Source organism: Astyanax mexicanus, chromosome 5 (genome assembly GCF_023375975.1).
Source record: "Astyanax mexicanus isolate ESR-SI-001 chromosome 5, AstMex3_surface, whole genome shotgun sequence".
Lineage (NCBI taxonomy): Eukaryota > Metazoa > Chordata > Actinopteri > Characiformes > Acestrorhamphidae > Astyanax > Astyanax mexicanus.
The window spans coordinates 51,146,342-51,162,500 of record NC_064412.1 but is presented as its reverse complement, the minus strand read 5'-3'; the positions used below and the strand labels follow the sequence as shown (position 1 = coordinate 51,162,500).

General features: G+C 39.0%; 1 protein-coding gene across 2 annotated transcripts in view; it reads left to right on the top strand.

Moving 5' to 3' along the window:
• tgfbr3 (transforming growth factor, beta receptor III) overlaps positions 1 to 14,643 on the top strand; it is a 178,589-nt gene extending 163,946 nt beyond the window's left edge. For both annotated transcript variants that reach the window (XM_022675431.2, XM_022675429.2), the window contains exons 15-17: positions 3,000 to 3,056; positions 4,208 to 4,315; positions 13,962 to 14,643. In XM_022675431.2, coding sequence (XP_022531152.2) covers positions 3,000 to 3,056; positions 4,208 to 4,315; positions 13,962 to 14,080 — 284 coding nt within the window. In that variant the 3' untranslated portion in view covers positions 14,081 to 14,643. The remainder of the gene's footprint in view (positions 1 to 2,999; positions 3,057 to 4,207; positions 4,316 to 13,961) is intronic.
• Positions 14,644 to 16,159: the final 1,516 nt, after the last annotated feature.

Genomic DNA, 16,159 nt, shown 5'->3' with positions numbered 1-16,159 from the left:
CATAATAAAAAATATAACAGAATAGCATAAAAAAGCAATTATACACTTTTTAAAGACAACAAAATTTGAATTCATCATTTATTATAATTAGTTTGGCGATTATATACTTATTTCTTCACCTACTTTCATCCACACTGTGTGTATGGAGTCACAATTATTGAAGCATGACTGGCTAAAATACTGTTCACTGTTTTATATGTGAGTATATATGAGTAAAATGAACGTTGATGTTGTTTTATTCTATAAACTACTGACAACATTTCTCCCAAATTCAAAAAATAAAAAATATTGTAATTTAGATCATTTATTTGCAGAAAATGAGAAATGGCTGAAATAACAAAAAAGATATAGAGCTTTTAGACCTCAAATAATGCAAAGAAAACAAGTTCATATTCATAAAGTTTTAAAAGTTCAGAAATCAATATTTGGTGGAATTTTTTTTTTTATGCATCTTGGCATCATGTTCTCCTCCACAAGTCTTACACACTGCTTTTGGATAACTTTATGCCTTTACTCCTGGTGCAACACTTCAAGCAGTTCCGCTTGGTGTGATGGCTTGTGATCATCCATCTTCCTCTTGATTATATTCCAGAGGTTTTCAATTTGATAAAATCAAATAAACTCATCATTTTAAGTGGTCTCTTATTTATTTATTTATTTTTTTGTATATTAATAAATAAAATGTTAAGCATATAAAATATGAAATATAATGCATTTATACTGTGCCAGTACACTCTAAAAAACAGAGGTACGATATGAGTACTTTTTTGTACTCGAAGGTACACTCTTCATAATTGTACCCTCAAAGGTACAATATTGGTCTTTACAGGGTCAGATTTGTTCCCTCTGAAGTACAAAGTCATTTCTAACAGCAATAAGTACAAATTTGTACCATTTAACCAGCCAAAGGGTACATTCAGTATTCTGCATCACTGTACTAATAAACTATATATATTTAAATTGCACATTTTTTAATTTGAAAGCCAGACAATTTTGTATCATCAAGTTTTTGAGCCATATTTAGTTGATGATAATGTTTATAATCTTTATAATCTTTACTGCCACAAAAACCATGGGTACAAAAAAGGACTTTCACTGAAAGGTACTTTTTTGTGCCTCAATATAAGGTACAGCCCCAGCGACAAGCTTTGTACTCTTTTAAGTACAAATCTGTACTTATATTTCTTAGAGTGTATATTATAGCACTGTACCGCTCCCTGTTTCAGGCCTCAGGAGTTCATATGTGGTCAGCATGTGTGCTGATGACTTGCCTTTGCATTTTTCACATTATAAGCTGGACAGTGGAGATAAGACGCAGGGTGCTGATTGGTGGGCTGGGGGCCGCTCTATAGCCGTCTCCCTCGCTGTAACAGAGCTCTCCTCTGATAGTCTGTCATCACCCATCAGTACGGATGAAAAGCTAAAGGTGTTCTCTCCCAGAATAGCCGCCTTTGTGCCGGGCTCCTGGCGCTGGACCAGAGTGACCCTGGAGCCCGGAGCCACACAGGATCTATTGTGCCGTGTGATGGCCGATCATTAGAGCTAATTAGAGGTCGAAACTCATCCGCTGGGCGGTGCGGGCCGTGGAGCCGCTCCGGCGCTTTGGCTCTCTGTCTGAGAGCAGTTAATCGTGCCAGCTCCCGTATCACCGCGGGTTCCTGCGGAGTCTGTGCCAAGTGGAATGGGTGTCAGTGACTTTGAGAGGCCACCTGCTGTGGTCAGAATAAAGCTTACCGTCCATGTCAAACACCATTATGCACTTTTACTGGCTGAGCTGTGGTGAGCTTTTGTTAGGTACAAGTTGGCCTAATTTTAAATATTTTCCAATTTCTCATTTTACCAATTTTCTCCCAATTTAGCTACCACCAATTCAGCTGCTACTTAGCTATATATCCCCATTGTTTTGTGGAAAGCGCAGCGACTAGGTTCTGATACATCAGCTCACAGATGCCTTGTGCTGATCAACATCACCCTTTGGAATGATGAGGGGAAAAGGCACCATCATCCTCCCACCCAGAGAGAGCAAGGCCAATTGCCAAAGTGCTCTCTCAGGGCTTCAGCAGCTAATGGCAAGCTGCATGACTGGGATTCGAACCAGCGATCATAGTGGCAGCACTTTAGACCACTGGACTACCTGGCGCACAAAAAATAAAAACATGAAATCTGAATCACGCAAATCAAGTCCAAACCACTTTAATGTCTAGATGCTTCTTCTAGTGCAACCTGGGTAATACTTGTATAGGCCCTAATTGGCCTTTTCTAATAAGGATTAACAACGAAAGTTTGAAAGAGTCTAAAATTAAGAAATTAATTCAGATTTTTGAGTCTGATTGAATTTGGCTCTTTGTCTATTTTGGATTCGGATATCTGGTTATTGGTTTACATCAGAGACTGTAAAAAAGATGGACGCCGTGTTGCCGTTCCCGTTCATTCAATGAAAATGAAGCCAAAATCTTCCTCCATGTTGGCGATCCTGAAACCCGAGTCTGTAGAGCGCAGTAGAGACCAGAGGAGGGAGAAAGACTGTGGAGAGACAGCCTACTCATTTAAATAACCCCGCCCCTGAGGGCTGCCTCCACAGAGCTATACACAGTCTATGGTCCCGCCCATACAGTCATTGTAGGTGTAAAAACCCAGCCCTTTTACAATAACCACACCTTTTTTGAATAGAGCTGAATAACGTTTTAAAAAATGAATCCTGTGGGGATATAAAAATTTAACAATATAAGCAGAGGTTACACTAGCTGCTACATTTAAATAATGAAGGGATTACAGTATATTGGGAAAAAAACGTGATTGAAAGTTGTCTGTTTTGCCATTGAAACCTACCGGGATGGGTGCAACCGAACAGCAGGGGGCGCCCGACCTGTGGTGGCTTCACTTTTGAGAGACGATGCTCTGTCCAGCTATACACAGTCTATGATTTACATTCATAATGTAACTGATTAGCTGTTAGAGAAATGGAGGAATTCAAACATACTTTCTGTTTTTTTCCACAGTTCCCACAACCCGCAAGCCTCTACTGCCTCCAGTTGAGACTCCTGGTGATCGTGACCGTAAGTTGGCATCAGCCATACAATACTTTGCTTGACTTGACTGTAGTTTGTTGTTTATTTTTCATATATACATATATAAAGAGATTTTTAGGATTTTACCAGTATGTGAACAACCATGTATAGTATCTGTATACTTCATTATTATCCTCCTTTATCACCCTGTTTTTAAATACTCGGGACCCCACAGGAGAGAAAACCACCACAGAGCAGATATTATTAATATTATTACTTGGGTGGTGGGTCGTTATTATTCTCAGCACTGCAGTGATTGACACTGATTAGCATGGTGGTGGTGTATGAAGTGCTAGTGTGTGTTTTGGTGGTATAAGTGACTTAGATACAGCAGTGCTGCTGGAGTTTTTAAACACTATTAGACACTCATAACTAGGTGTTCCACGTTTTAGATGGAAACGCAGAGACACAGTTGGTGTGGTTCCTCCTCTAGGATTTAATCAGAGTAGTGATACTGAGATGTTTAAAAACTCCAACAGCACTGCTATCTATGTCTGATCCACTCATACCACACTGCAAAAAATATGCAAATTAAGACATATATGCTTATTTTAATCTGCCAATGGGGTAAGCACTTTTTTAGTAAAGGATTTCTTAAAAAAAGCAATCACAAAGTATCAAGATGAGTAAAGTTCAACATAAATAAAGCACAAATCTGTAACTTATTTGCCTTAAATTTTGGATATAAGAATCAAAATGACGAGTGCTGACTTTTTGTGCTTGTTTTGAGTTAAAATGACTTAAAATCATGTGAAAATTCTGATTAAGCGAATTATTTCTAAAATAAGCAAAATGATCTATCACTTACAATGCTTAGTAAGAAAATAAAAGTCTTATCAGAGAGGAAAATACGATTTATTTAGCTGAAAATTGGGTAATTTCACTTAGATTTAATTTTACTAAGATTTATTAAGATTATTTTGCAGTGCAGGTCCCCATGAGTCCTGAGCATGAAAGAAAAGGGTAAAATGAAGATAACAATTGAAACAGAAGTTTATAAAGAAACAGATGCAGGACTACAATCTCTAATTATAATAATAAATTGTGTCCAATATGATCAGTGTTAATGTAATGCCAGTAAACAAATGTATAAGTATATACAGTATGTCTGACCTGCTCTGTTGACTCTTCCGTTGTAGCATACACGTATGTGCTGGACACTCCTACAGTGGTGGGAATTGCTTTTGCAGCGTTTGTCATTGGTGCCATGCTGACCGGAGCCCTGTGGTTCATTTACTCACATACAGGTAGGAGAAAAAACAGCCAATAATATATCACTGCATCACTCACTTGCTCACTCACAGAGTCACAGTGTTTGTGATATATGTAGGGCTGATCTGCAGAGTAAAACAGTGCCTAAGCTCACTCCTTTTAATCTATAGATGCAACAGTGTGATCAAGGCTAAGAGAAAAAGTTCATTTGTGCTTGTTATTAGAGCAACATAAAATACATAATTTCTTAAATGATGTTACAGTAATTTATATTTAAAGTAAATCATTTATCTTTATGGTTCTACTTGCAGTCATGTATTTCTGACTTCTAAAATTAAAAAGTTCATTTTACATAGTTTACCCTTTAGACAATACATGTATGTAATCACTGAACACAATTGCTTACACACCTTACTGTATTAGGCGTGAAATACTGTCTCTAAAACTTTTTAACAAGATATGAATCTGACAATTATTCTTTATATTGTGGCAAAATTACATGAAAACCAGACTAATGTTGCCATTTTGGAGATACAAGTCATTTTTTGTGCATAAAAAATGTCTCTCCAAACCATCACTGATTGGTGGAAATGTCACACTAGACCTCAAGCAGTTTGGACTGTGTGTCTCTCCACTCTTCCTCCAGACTCTGCTCCCTTGATTTATAAATGAAATGTAAAGTTTACTGATGATCAGTGATGGTTTGGAGAGACATGTCATCTGCTGGTGTTGATCCACTGTGTTTTATTATCAAGTCTAAAGTCAGTGCAGTTTTGTTTTCCCCCAAAATCCTACAGCACTTCATGCTTCCCTCTGCTACTGACAACTTTTATTGAGATGCAGATTTCATTTTCCAGCAGGATTTGGCACACTGCCCACACTGCCAAAAGAACCAGTTGGTCTTATATAATATTTACATTTTCTGAAACACTGATTTTTGGGTTTTCATTGGCTATAAGCCAAAATCATAATCATCAATAATAAAAGTTTAAAATTAAACACTTAATATAGATCACTCTGTGTGTAATACACCTATATAATATATGAGTTTCACATTTTCTAGTACTGTGCAGAATGCACTGTTCAGCTCTATTGTCAGTGTAAAGACAATGTAAAGACATTCAGTTGTTTGGGATTGGTGGTGAAAAACTAGGACATTCTTGGTTATAAAAATCCATCGTCCTTCAGAAATAGAAAAGAAAACAAATCCCAGTTTTGGTGATGAGGAGAAGATGGCCTGTGCTGACCCCAGCATGTTAACAATAACACATCAGCACTGCCATGTAGCTACTTCCTGTTGGTCAGCCAGAAGCCTGGGCGCTCCTTCCTCTCTTTCAGCTGTTGGTGGGCCGCTGGGTGGTCAGTGGGCTGACCAGGGGTATTCTGGGTACAATGAAGCTGGGCTGGAATTCCCCGCAGTGAGGGTCTCCTCAGGCCTTACAGGAAAAAGCACACACATACACACACACACACACTGTAAGACACATATGCCAAGATTCACCTCTTGTACTCGTCCTGCTGTCGCCATGGTGATGACCCCCAGTGACCCGTTATAGGAGGGGATTGCCCTTTCATTTCCCACCCTGGTGCCACCCATGACCATACTTCATAAAACAGGGCTTGATTTTATACCGTTTTTACATTTACTTGTATTTGATTGCAGACTGAATAAACTCAATATATTTGATATTTTATATTTCATCTGCTTAAATTTCTGCTCAATTTAATTTATTAATATTAGTGGTGTCAATTGAAAAATCCAATTAATCACAATAATATTCTGTGATTAACTGCGATTATTCACACTTAAAGCTCCACTAGGTAGGATTGAGATTTTGTGCTCGCAGGCTCCCCCTACAGTTGTAGAGTGTAATAAATGTTTCAGGCCGATTTTAGGTTCTCTTTCTCGTTTTCTGGCTTTCACAGACATATTTGGTCTCTTTCCAGCTTCTGCCAGAGTGTCTGTATGTTAGTTTGTAAAGAATGAACCAGTAGTCCTTGTAGAACTGTTAGAACTAAAGGTCGGAAAGCAGGTCGCAGTTCTCGCGAGTGTCGGTCGCGGCCGCCTCGGAAAACTTACAGAGTCTGGTTTGACCTCAGAGGAGCCCAGCACAGACACGAGAGCACCGCTATTCCTCCTATTACACCTCAATGCAGCGCTGCAGTGAGTTTCAAGCTGTAATTTTACTTCTTTAAAAAGATCAAAAATCAAGGAAATCCTACCTAGTGGGGCTTTAAGTTTTCTTATGTTTTTATAGTGGATATTTTGGGTTCATACTTCCTGCAATCCTGCAAATAAACCCCAAAGTAAATGTAAGAATAGCTGTTTATTATTATTTGCATGTATTATTTGCATAGATTATTATCATATGTTCTACAGTTTTACATACAAAAACAGGGCTATTTAGAATTACTTCTAGGATCTTTTTAGACTACAAGCTGGCAGTACATTACACTGTTAGCTACATTAGCCTCGTAGCTCCAGTGCAGAACTAAAGACGCTAAATCCCAGGATGACTTGGATGAATGACTACCTTTCAATGTCATTTTCATGGGGAATTGGTTTCCTTTATGCAAACCAATAATGGCTGTTGGCTTCAGCATTAACCTTTAAAGCAGACCCGTGGGCTCGCTCGGCGATGGAGATTTGCCTTTCTTGTTGAGCTGAAATAAAAGCCAGATCAGGTGTCCACTTTAGAGGCGGCTTATCTTTATCCACCTGTTTGTGCTGGAGAAAGTCACATTATTCAGCTTTTATAGGCTTCCGCCCCGAGAGCGGAGTGAGAGGAAAGTCTTTCGATTGGTCCGTCTCCAAAACTTAACTCTGTTTTGCTCTGGCGGAAACAGGTGTTAAAAAAAGCCTGCGCTTGGATTTAACAGTGCGGGTTGCCAAGTTGAGGGAAATCGCCCATAGTCGTGTGTCTAAAGATGGTACTAAAGCTTAAATTATGATTATTGATATTATTCATTTATATAACATAAATAAATATGATTATTATGTAGAGAGCAGTATCTATACTTTACCTAAAGAATAACTTTCATCAAAAACCAGAGAATAATAATGTATCTTCACAGACGATGCAATATTCACAGACATGCCAAAAGTCATGGCACAGTAGTAGGTAAACTAATCATAAAGAGTTACCTTGGGACCACTTGATATAAATAATACATGCTCACATCTATGGAAGTTGTGAGGTGTTATCTTGTGAGGGAGTGAGTGTGTGAGGTTAAACAATGTCCACTATGGTCATGGCAAGGTGGTATGAATTATGGGAGCTTGAGTAAGGCCTAGTAGTGGATGCAGATGAATGAGATGGTCCATTTCTGAAGTTGTGCAAATATTTAACATTCCCCCATTCACCCATTTTCATGTGTGTGCCAGGAATACACCATAGAATGCTAATATTACCACCCACAGTGGACAGTACAGTTGATAGTAAAAATTGATTTTGAATGGTGTTCGGAGAGAAATCACATTCTTTACATTTAATGCAGGAGCCACTTTAAAATAAGACACCTTAATAAAGAGTTTATAAATGGTTTATAAATGAGAATAAATGATTATTAATAGCATTGTAAATATTTTAAAACCATTAATAAGCAACAAATAAATAGAAAGGGGAACAGTGGACTGTCATTGGCCAAATAGTGATTCCACATTAGTTTATACTGTTAATCTTTGTCTTTTCCATCAGTTAGAATTAACATATATGTTAAGAATTTAATTAATTTGTAACTTTTTTTATTTATTATAATTATTGTATATTAAACTGACTTTCTACATTATTGTATTAGATATGTAAATGCTGTCTAATGGAAAAGACATAGTAAAATAAGCATCCAGGCCGTTGTTGCCTGTTGCTCTTTCTATTGATGTGCTGTAACTGCTTATTATTGCTTTTATAACCCAGTTAATAGCCTATATTAAACTCCTTTGTAAACCTTTTATAAACTCTTTATAAGGGAACCTTATTTTAAAGTGCTACCCTAAAACATACTGCTTTGATAGAACTAAATAATCATTTACCCAAACATTGAATAGAAAGCATTCCCTGGACTGTAGAAACTTGCATCAACTTCCAAAAAAAAGCAGGATAAACTCTTTTTTTTAATTACCTTTAATTCCTGCAAGAAACAGTAAATTATCAGATGTCCGGAAACTTTTTTCCATATAGTACATGTTTGTGTTTTAAGTTTTTAACAGGTTTTTCCCCACAGGGTTTTGTCTCAGCAAAAAAGAAGGCAAAAATCTGCCTCACTCTTTCTTAATCTCTCTCTGGGTGATGTATAGAGTGATGCTGCACTCCTCCACAGTCTCCTTTATAAACACACTTCAGTAGATCACCCGGCTGTAGGAAACTGACACTCATTAGTGGTGGACAGGCAGCTTCCTGAAGTACAGAGTTAACCATTTAAGTCAAGGGTTAACCATTTAAGTTAAGAATAATCACCTTTATTTTGCTGTACTCTTCACTAACATCCCAAATATCGAGGGACAGTAACTAACATTGCGTCCCATTACTTTTGCCATGACCTGTGGGATATGTAAGCAAATATTCTGCCGTAAATGTAGATGTGGTTTTTGCCTAAGTTGCTTGTTTGTTCACACGGACAATTCTAGCCAGAAGCTGCCAGTCACAATCATTACCACCCACTACTGCACTGCCCACTGTCCGTTTATTCCTGGTACTAGGCTTTAGGCATGGTGCCAATAGACAGAAAGACCCACACACCTGTCTTCAATAACCCAGTGTTCTAACCACAGATGCACTGGTTGGGAATTGAACCCAGGTCAATTGCTTGGAAAGCAGCTATGCTAACCACTAGACCACCAATGAAAAAGTAGAGGTTTCTATTTACATTACATTACATTACATTACATTACATTACATTTGGCAGACGCTTTTGTCCAAAGCGACTTACAATATTGAAGTGCAAATAATAGAAGAGGTTAAGTACAAAAATAATAGAAGTTAAAAATAAAGCATCTATAGATAGGGCCTTAAGGAGGTCAGAGGGAAATAATGGGATAGAGGAGTAGAGAAGAGGAAGAAGGGAAGAAGGAGGAAGAGGAAGAAGGAGATGAGGTTAGAATTAGTTTGTTAGAGGTGTTAGGAGAGTAAGTGCTCTTTGAAGAGCTCAGTCTTCAGGAGTTTCTTAAAGATAGCGAGAGATTCTCCTGATCTGGTAGTGGAAGGTAGTTTGTTCCACCATTGGGGAACTCTGTATGAGAACAGTCTGGATTGCCTTGTGTGAGTGTTTGGCAAAGCGAGGCGACGTTCACTGGAGGAGCGCAGCGGCCGGGAGGTAGCGTAAGCCTTCAGGAGTGAGTGCAGGTAGGAAGGAGCCTGTACTGTCATCACCTTGTAGGCGATTGTAAGCACTTTGAATTTGATGCGAGCATCAACTGGTAGCCAGTGGAGCTCAATGAGCAGCGGAGTGACATGTGCCCGTTTTGGTTGGTTGAAGACCAAACGTGCTGCTGCATTCTGAATCATCTGTAGTGGTTTTACAACACAGGCCGGGAGGCCAGTTAGTACGGCATTGCAGTAGTCATTTATAATATTTGATTGGCAGTGCTTCTCTACAGGAATTAAACAAGCTGTGTGTGTTCATTTGCACATTTGTGTTAGTAATGGGTGCATACCTTTGCATTTCATAGAAAGGGTGTCCACAAATATGTAAACCATATACAGTTTATATTGTCCTACCTGTTTTCTTTTTTAATAACTAACATGTATCTTTCTTCACATACAAAGTAGAGAACTGGCTGAGTTAATGGTGGTATTATTTCTAGAGGGTTATGCTATAGAGTTTGACCAATTCCCTGCACAAAACTGCATAAAAAATGTCCTATTTGATCCCTGTATGAGAACGGTCAGGGTAACACAGTTTATTTTAAACGTGTGGAATGCAGGGGGTGCGACTGTTAAAGAGCTGCAGTCATCCTCTCGGCCTCTCTGTGATTCATCACAGACATAGGTTAAGGGGTTTACCCTCAGGGAGAGTGAGGAGTCACATGGGACAGGGTCAACACACTGCCGTCTCACACACACACATCAGCATAAACGCCAGCATCTGAAATGGTTGATGCAATAGAGGGGAGATATATGACTAAGTGCAGTTTCAGTACTGCATTTTTTTTTAGTATGGCAACAACCACTTTTAGCCAAATAAAATATTTGATGCTTATCTAAAATATAAGCTTCACATTTATGTATAAAATGATGTGCATATTTTTACACTGCTGTCACACAAACAAGGCTGGCAGGAATACCCTCCAGGACATCCCGTCAATCCATCACAGGGTTATAATATAATATAATATAATATAATATAATATAATATAATATAATATAATATAATATAATATATAGTGCATCTTAAAAAAATGTTATATCATTGACAAGTTACTTTATTTCAGTATTTAAGTTCAAAATGTAAAATATATTATATAGATGTATTACACCCAGAGTGATCTATTTTAAGTGTTTATTTCTTTTACTGTTGGTGATTATGGCTCACAGCCAATGAAAACCCAAAAATCAGTGTCTCAGAAAATTAGAATTTTACATATAACCAATTGGAACTTCTGGCAGTGTGGGCAGTGTGCCAAGTCCTGCTGGAAAATGAAGTGCTATAAGACTTTCCGGGAAAACACTGCTCCGACTTTGGACTTGATAGAACACAGTGGAACATAGAACATAGAACCATCACTGATCATCAGTAAATTTTACATTTCATTTGTAAATCAAGGGAGCAGAGTCTGGAGGAAGAGTGGAGAGACACACAGTCCAATCTGCTTGAGGTCTAGTGTGAAGTTTCCACCAATCAGTGATGGTTTATAGAGACATGTGATCTGCTGGTGTTGATCCACTGTGTTTTATTATCAGGTCTAAAGTCAGTGCAGTTTTGTTTTCCCACAAAATCTTACAGCACTTCATGCTTCCCTCTGCTACTGACAACTTTTATAGAGATGTGATTTCATTTTTCAGCAGGACTTGGCACATTGCCCGCATGGCCAAAAGTGGATTTTGGGCTTTGCACTAGACTTTTATTCATTTTTAATGTATGTAGACAGTTCTGGACAATCCTAGACAGGGGTTAAAGCTTAGCCATGGACTACACAGCATTTTGAATGGAGATTTTCTACTGAAATTAAAATATAGTTTTAGACTAGGCTTAAGCCCTGTGTGGGAAACCAAGCCTAAAGGTCCAAATGTTTGTGGACACCCAATTCTGAAAAACGCAGTCAGCTAGTTTAAGTTGTATCCATTGCTGACAAGGCTGACACAGTATTGTCAATATAATAGAAAGCTGAATAATCTGGAACAGCTAATCAAACATGAACCTAAAACCTAACCTATAGCACCATGTGTATTGCCAGGTGTGGGCTACTATATATGGTATAAAATGTATAAAACTCCTCAGCATTGAGCTGTGGAGCAGTGGAACTGTTCACAATAGCAGAGCATTACAAACTCATTTTAAATAGCCTATATTTATCTTAAAAGAAACACTGAAAGAGGAGGTGTCCCAATACTTGTGTCCGCACAGTGCAGTGTGTGAAGATGGGCGGATGTGGGTGAGAGGAGGATGAGAGGATGAAAGGGAGGATGAAGAGAGGCTCACACACTGAAACAGTCTGCAGGCTGCAGTTAGAAGAGGGGCCTTTTTTAGCTCAGGCAGCTTGGCAGCACATCTCTGGCAAACATCAGCAGCGGAGGGGCCTGAGAGGGGGATCCAGACAGACTGCGGGTTCAATAGTGGGCTGAGGAGAAAACACACACACACACACACACACACACACACACACGGATTCAACAGCATCTCCCTCAACCCTTCACTTTCAATCCAATTGCAGTAATTAGAAAATACCCTCTGATTTTCTCCCACCCTCCGTATCTGTCCCATTTCTGGCCTTGGTTATATAAGCACACACACACACACACACACACACACACACACACACACAAATGTATGCACTTTGATATACACACACACACACACACTCAGTTGTGATATGTGGTCAGGCCGTGGCTGAAGTGTGTGTAGACAGGCCGTCTGTGTTCTGCAGTCTATGGTTTTCCACATAGCTCTGGTCAGAGTGGTGTATTATAGTAGTGGTGAGGCACCGGGCCAAAGATCCGAACCTCAGTGTTTGGGATTCAGTCCAAAAACTCTGCATCCCAAACATATAGCAGTATTCACATTCTTACTTACTTACTGTTTTTTCCTTTTTTTGTGCTGTTCTTATTTTGATTTAAGGGAACTTTTTAGAATCTGCCCAGAAGAACATTCATTTAAAGCTGTAGTAAAGATATATGAGAAAGGATGGAAAAGTGGGGAGAGAGAAAGAGAGAAAGATGAAAAATGAACACAAACAGCTCAGAAAAAAAAGTAAGAGACCACTTCAAAATGATCAGTTACTCAGGTTTTAATATGTACAGGTAAACTATTTTTTATTCTATAAAAATATTGTCATTTAGAAGCATTTATTTGTAGAAAATAAGAAATAGTCAAAATAATGAAAAAGAAAGAAAAATTAATAAAATTAGAGAAACTGATCATTTTAAATTGGTCTTTTTTATAAGTTAGAAAACTGATGGACTGAGACATTGTCATTTTTAAAATCAGAGCCTGCTCTTATTTATATGTCATATGTGTTAAAAGCAGGCTAATCAATTTGTTTTACAAACCACAAAAAGCTAAAAAGACAATATTATTATTAAAATATTATATTAACAATTTTATGAAGGTTCCACTGAGTAAAAAAAAAAACTCACCAGTTTTTTTTATTTTTAAACAGTTAGTTTAAATGTCTGACATTGCTCATTTTTTCATTTTTTCAGGATTTTAGAATATTGTATTTATTTCTAACCTATGTTAAATTTTATCCTTGTTTTAATTAATGTTTATCTACTAAAAGTAGCTAAAAGTCTTATTCCATTGGCAGATATGTTTGCTTGGTTTAAGCATTAAAACCTACATTATTAGGACTATTTTAACAAATTAAATCATTTAAAACACGTATAAGGACGTAAAAAGGGTAATTTATTCCTTCAAATGAGATTTCACGTGTTCATGGTTGGGTTTTACAGTTGTAAAGTGTATTTGTATCTTTATGATATTTGAAGGGTGCCAAAACATTTTCACATCAATCATTTCAGAAAAAATTATGGAATTTGGCCTCCATTCTTAAACCTTGAATTAAGGATAAACAGATTGTCTTTTTTAGCTTTTGTCTATCTTTATGGACATCCTTGTATTTAAGCAAAGATGTTATTTGACTCATCATCACACCAGACGTTCACACACCATCTTTCTTTCTCTCTCTCTCTTTCTCTCTCTCTTTCTCTCTCTCTCTCTCTCTCTTTCTCTCTCAGGCTCAGAACATTCAGGGAATAATGTGGGCACAAACACACAAGAGTATATTCATACACAAAAAATAAGGTAGATAAACACAACAGATTTTACAGTTACACTAGTCCATCAGTGGGAAATGGACCACCATAGGACCAACACTATAATAACTGTGTAGTTTTTCATTCATAGTCACGTTTACAATAGTGATGTGTCTTGTAGAAGAAAGGTGGATCATCTGAGCATGACACTAAGCTCTCTCTCTCTCTCTCTCTTTCTCTCTCTCTCTCTCTCTCTCTCTCTCTCTTTTTCCAGGTGATTCTGCAGGAAGGCAGCAGGTGCCACGCTCTCCACCTGCCTCAGAGAACAGCAGTGCCGCCCACAGCATCGGCAGCACCCAGAGCACCCCCTGTTCCAGCAGCAGCAACGCATAGCACCACCTCCCTTACCCCACCTTTACCTCTGACCACACCCCCTTCAGCCCTGATCACTCCCTATTGTCCCTTTGTCCACGGTCATACCTCATTTACCTGTAAACCTCTAATATCCTTGGTCAAACCTCCTTTCTCTCTAGCTACACCCCCAGAGCTTCTTTAGCTGTCATGCCTCCTTGGTCATGGTCACACCCCCTTATTCTGCTGTTGCCACAGCTTCTTCAAATATGGTCAAGCTTCTTTACCTGTGGCCACACCTCCTTTACCCAAGAATGTACTCCTTTACCTATGGCCACGCCTTCATTTCCTATGATCAGAGATCCTTTACCTATGGCCACGCCTCTATCAGAGCTCCTTTACCAGTGGCCATGGCTCGATCACCAATGACTGTACCTCCTTTACCTGTGGCCACACCTCCATTTCCCATGATAAGAGATCCTTTATCAGTGGCCATGCCTCGATCGCCAATGACTGTACCTCCTTTACCTGTGGCCACGCCTCCATTTTCCATGATCAGAGATCCTTTTTCCGTGGCCATGCCTCGATCGCCAATGACTGAACCTCCTTAACCTGTGGCCACACCTCCATTTCCTATGATCAGAGATCCTTTATCAGTGGCCATGCCTCAATCGCCAATGAATGTCCCTCTTTTACCTGTGGCCACACCTCCATTTCCCATGATCAGCGATCCTTTATCAGTGACCATGCCTCGATCTCCAATGACTGTACCTCCTTTACCTGTGGCCACGCCTCCATTTCCCATGAGCAGAGCTGCTTTACCTGTGGCCACGCCTAGTTTGCCAATGACTTACCTGTGGCCACATCTCCATTTCCTATGACCAGAGCTCTTCTACCAGTGGCTAAACTTCCCAATCCAATTACCAGAGTTCCCTTATGTGTGTCCCCATCTTCTTTACCCAAGACTATACCTCTTTCACCTATGGCCACGCCTCCTTTCCCATGACCAGACCTTTTTTTTTTTACCTGCAGCTGCACCTCCATCACCCGTGACCTGTGGCTCTCCTACCTGTGGCCACGCCTCCTCTACCCATGGCCTCCCTTATTTCCCCAGTTTTCTCCCTTGATCTCCTGATTCTCAGCAGCTTTTTGAAAGGAGGACAGATGGCTGTATTTTGTAGCACACAGCAGAGTTCGTGTAACTGGCTGGTTGTTTTGGCCTGAACGTGGAACAGCCTCGCTGCGCTGCCCTGAACTGCGTGAGCCGGCGTTGGGCTGAGAATGAAAGCAGCAGAAACAAAGCTCTTGGAAGATGAACCGAGGCTGAAAGATGATAAACGTCGGTGAGAAAACCAGCCAGTTTTTACACGCTGCTTCACGAAAAAGAGAAAGAAAAAAAAAGACTGTAACAGAGAATTGTGTTTTTACCATATATGGATGGGAAATGTCTGTACATAACAAAGCTTGTTTACCCCAATCATTCTTACTGCGTTGAAGCATCTGGAAGAGCGGCCAGCTAGACTGGGGCCTCCAGACTCCGTGTGGTTGCACAATGCTGCAGCTATTCTTTGTGCCAAAGCGAGCCTGCCTTTGTTCTCACAAAATTGCGGCCAATTAATAATTAGTACCATGTTTGTCTTGATTCAAGGCAAATAAACCACTGCATTTGATCTGTTAAGTTTATAATACGCAGATTACAGTGGACAAGGCTTTTTTTGTACTTTGCCAATGATCATTTTTTTGTTTTTGAAGTGCTAAAAGCATCAAAGCTACGCCAATAAAGACTTGCACATGTTTGATGACACAAATCAGGAAAGTTTGAGACAGTAATAGCACAGATTCTTACACTGAATTTTGTTCAATTGCAATTGTAATATACTGTAATATACATCCATTCCTGCATTTCAGGCCTGTAATACATATATTTTAGTGAGTAAAGGGCTGTACTAACCTTTACCAACAAGCGCTACAATACAGAGTTACTATATTCACTAATACCACTTACAACTTTACTGTACACAACACAAGCCTTATGTTCACCATGTCCAAAAGAAGCTCCGCCCACTTCTCTACTATAATACAGAGTTACTTTATTCACTAATACCACTTACAACTTTACTA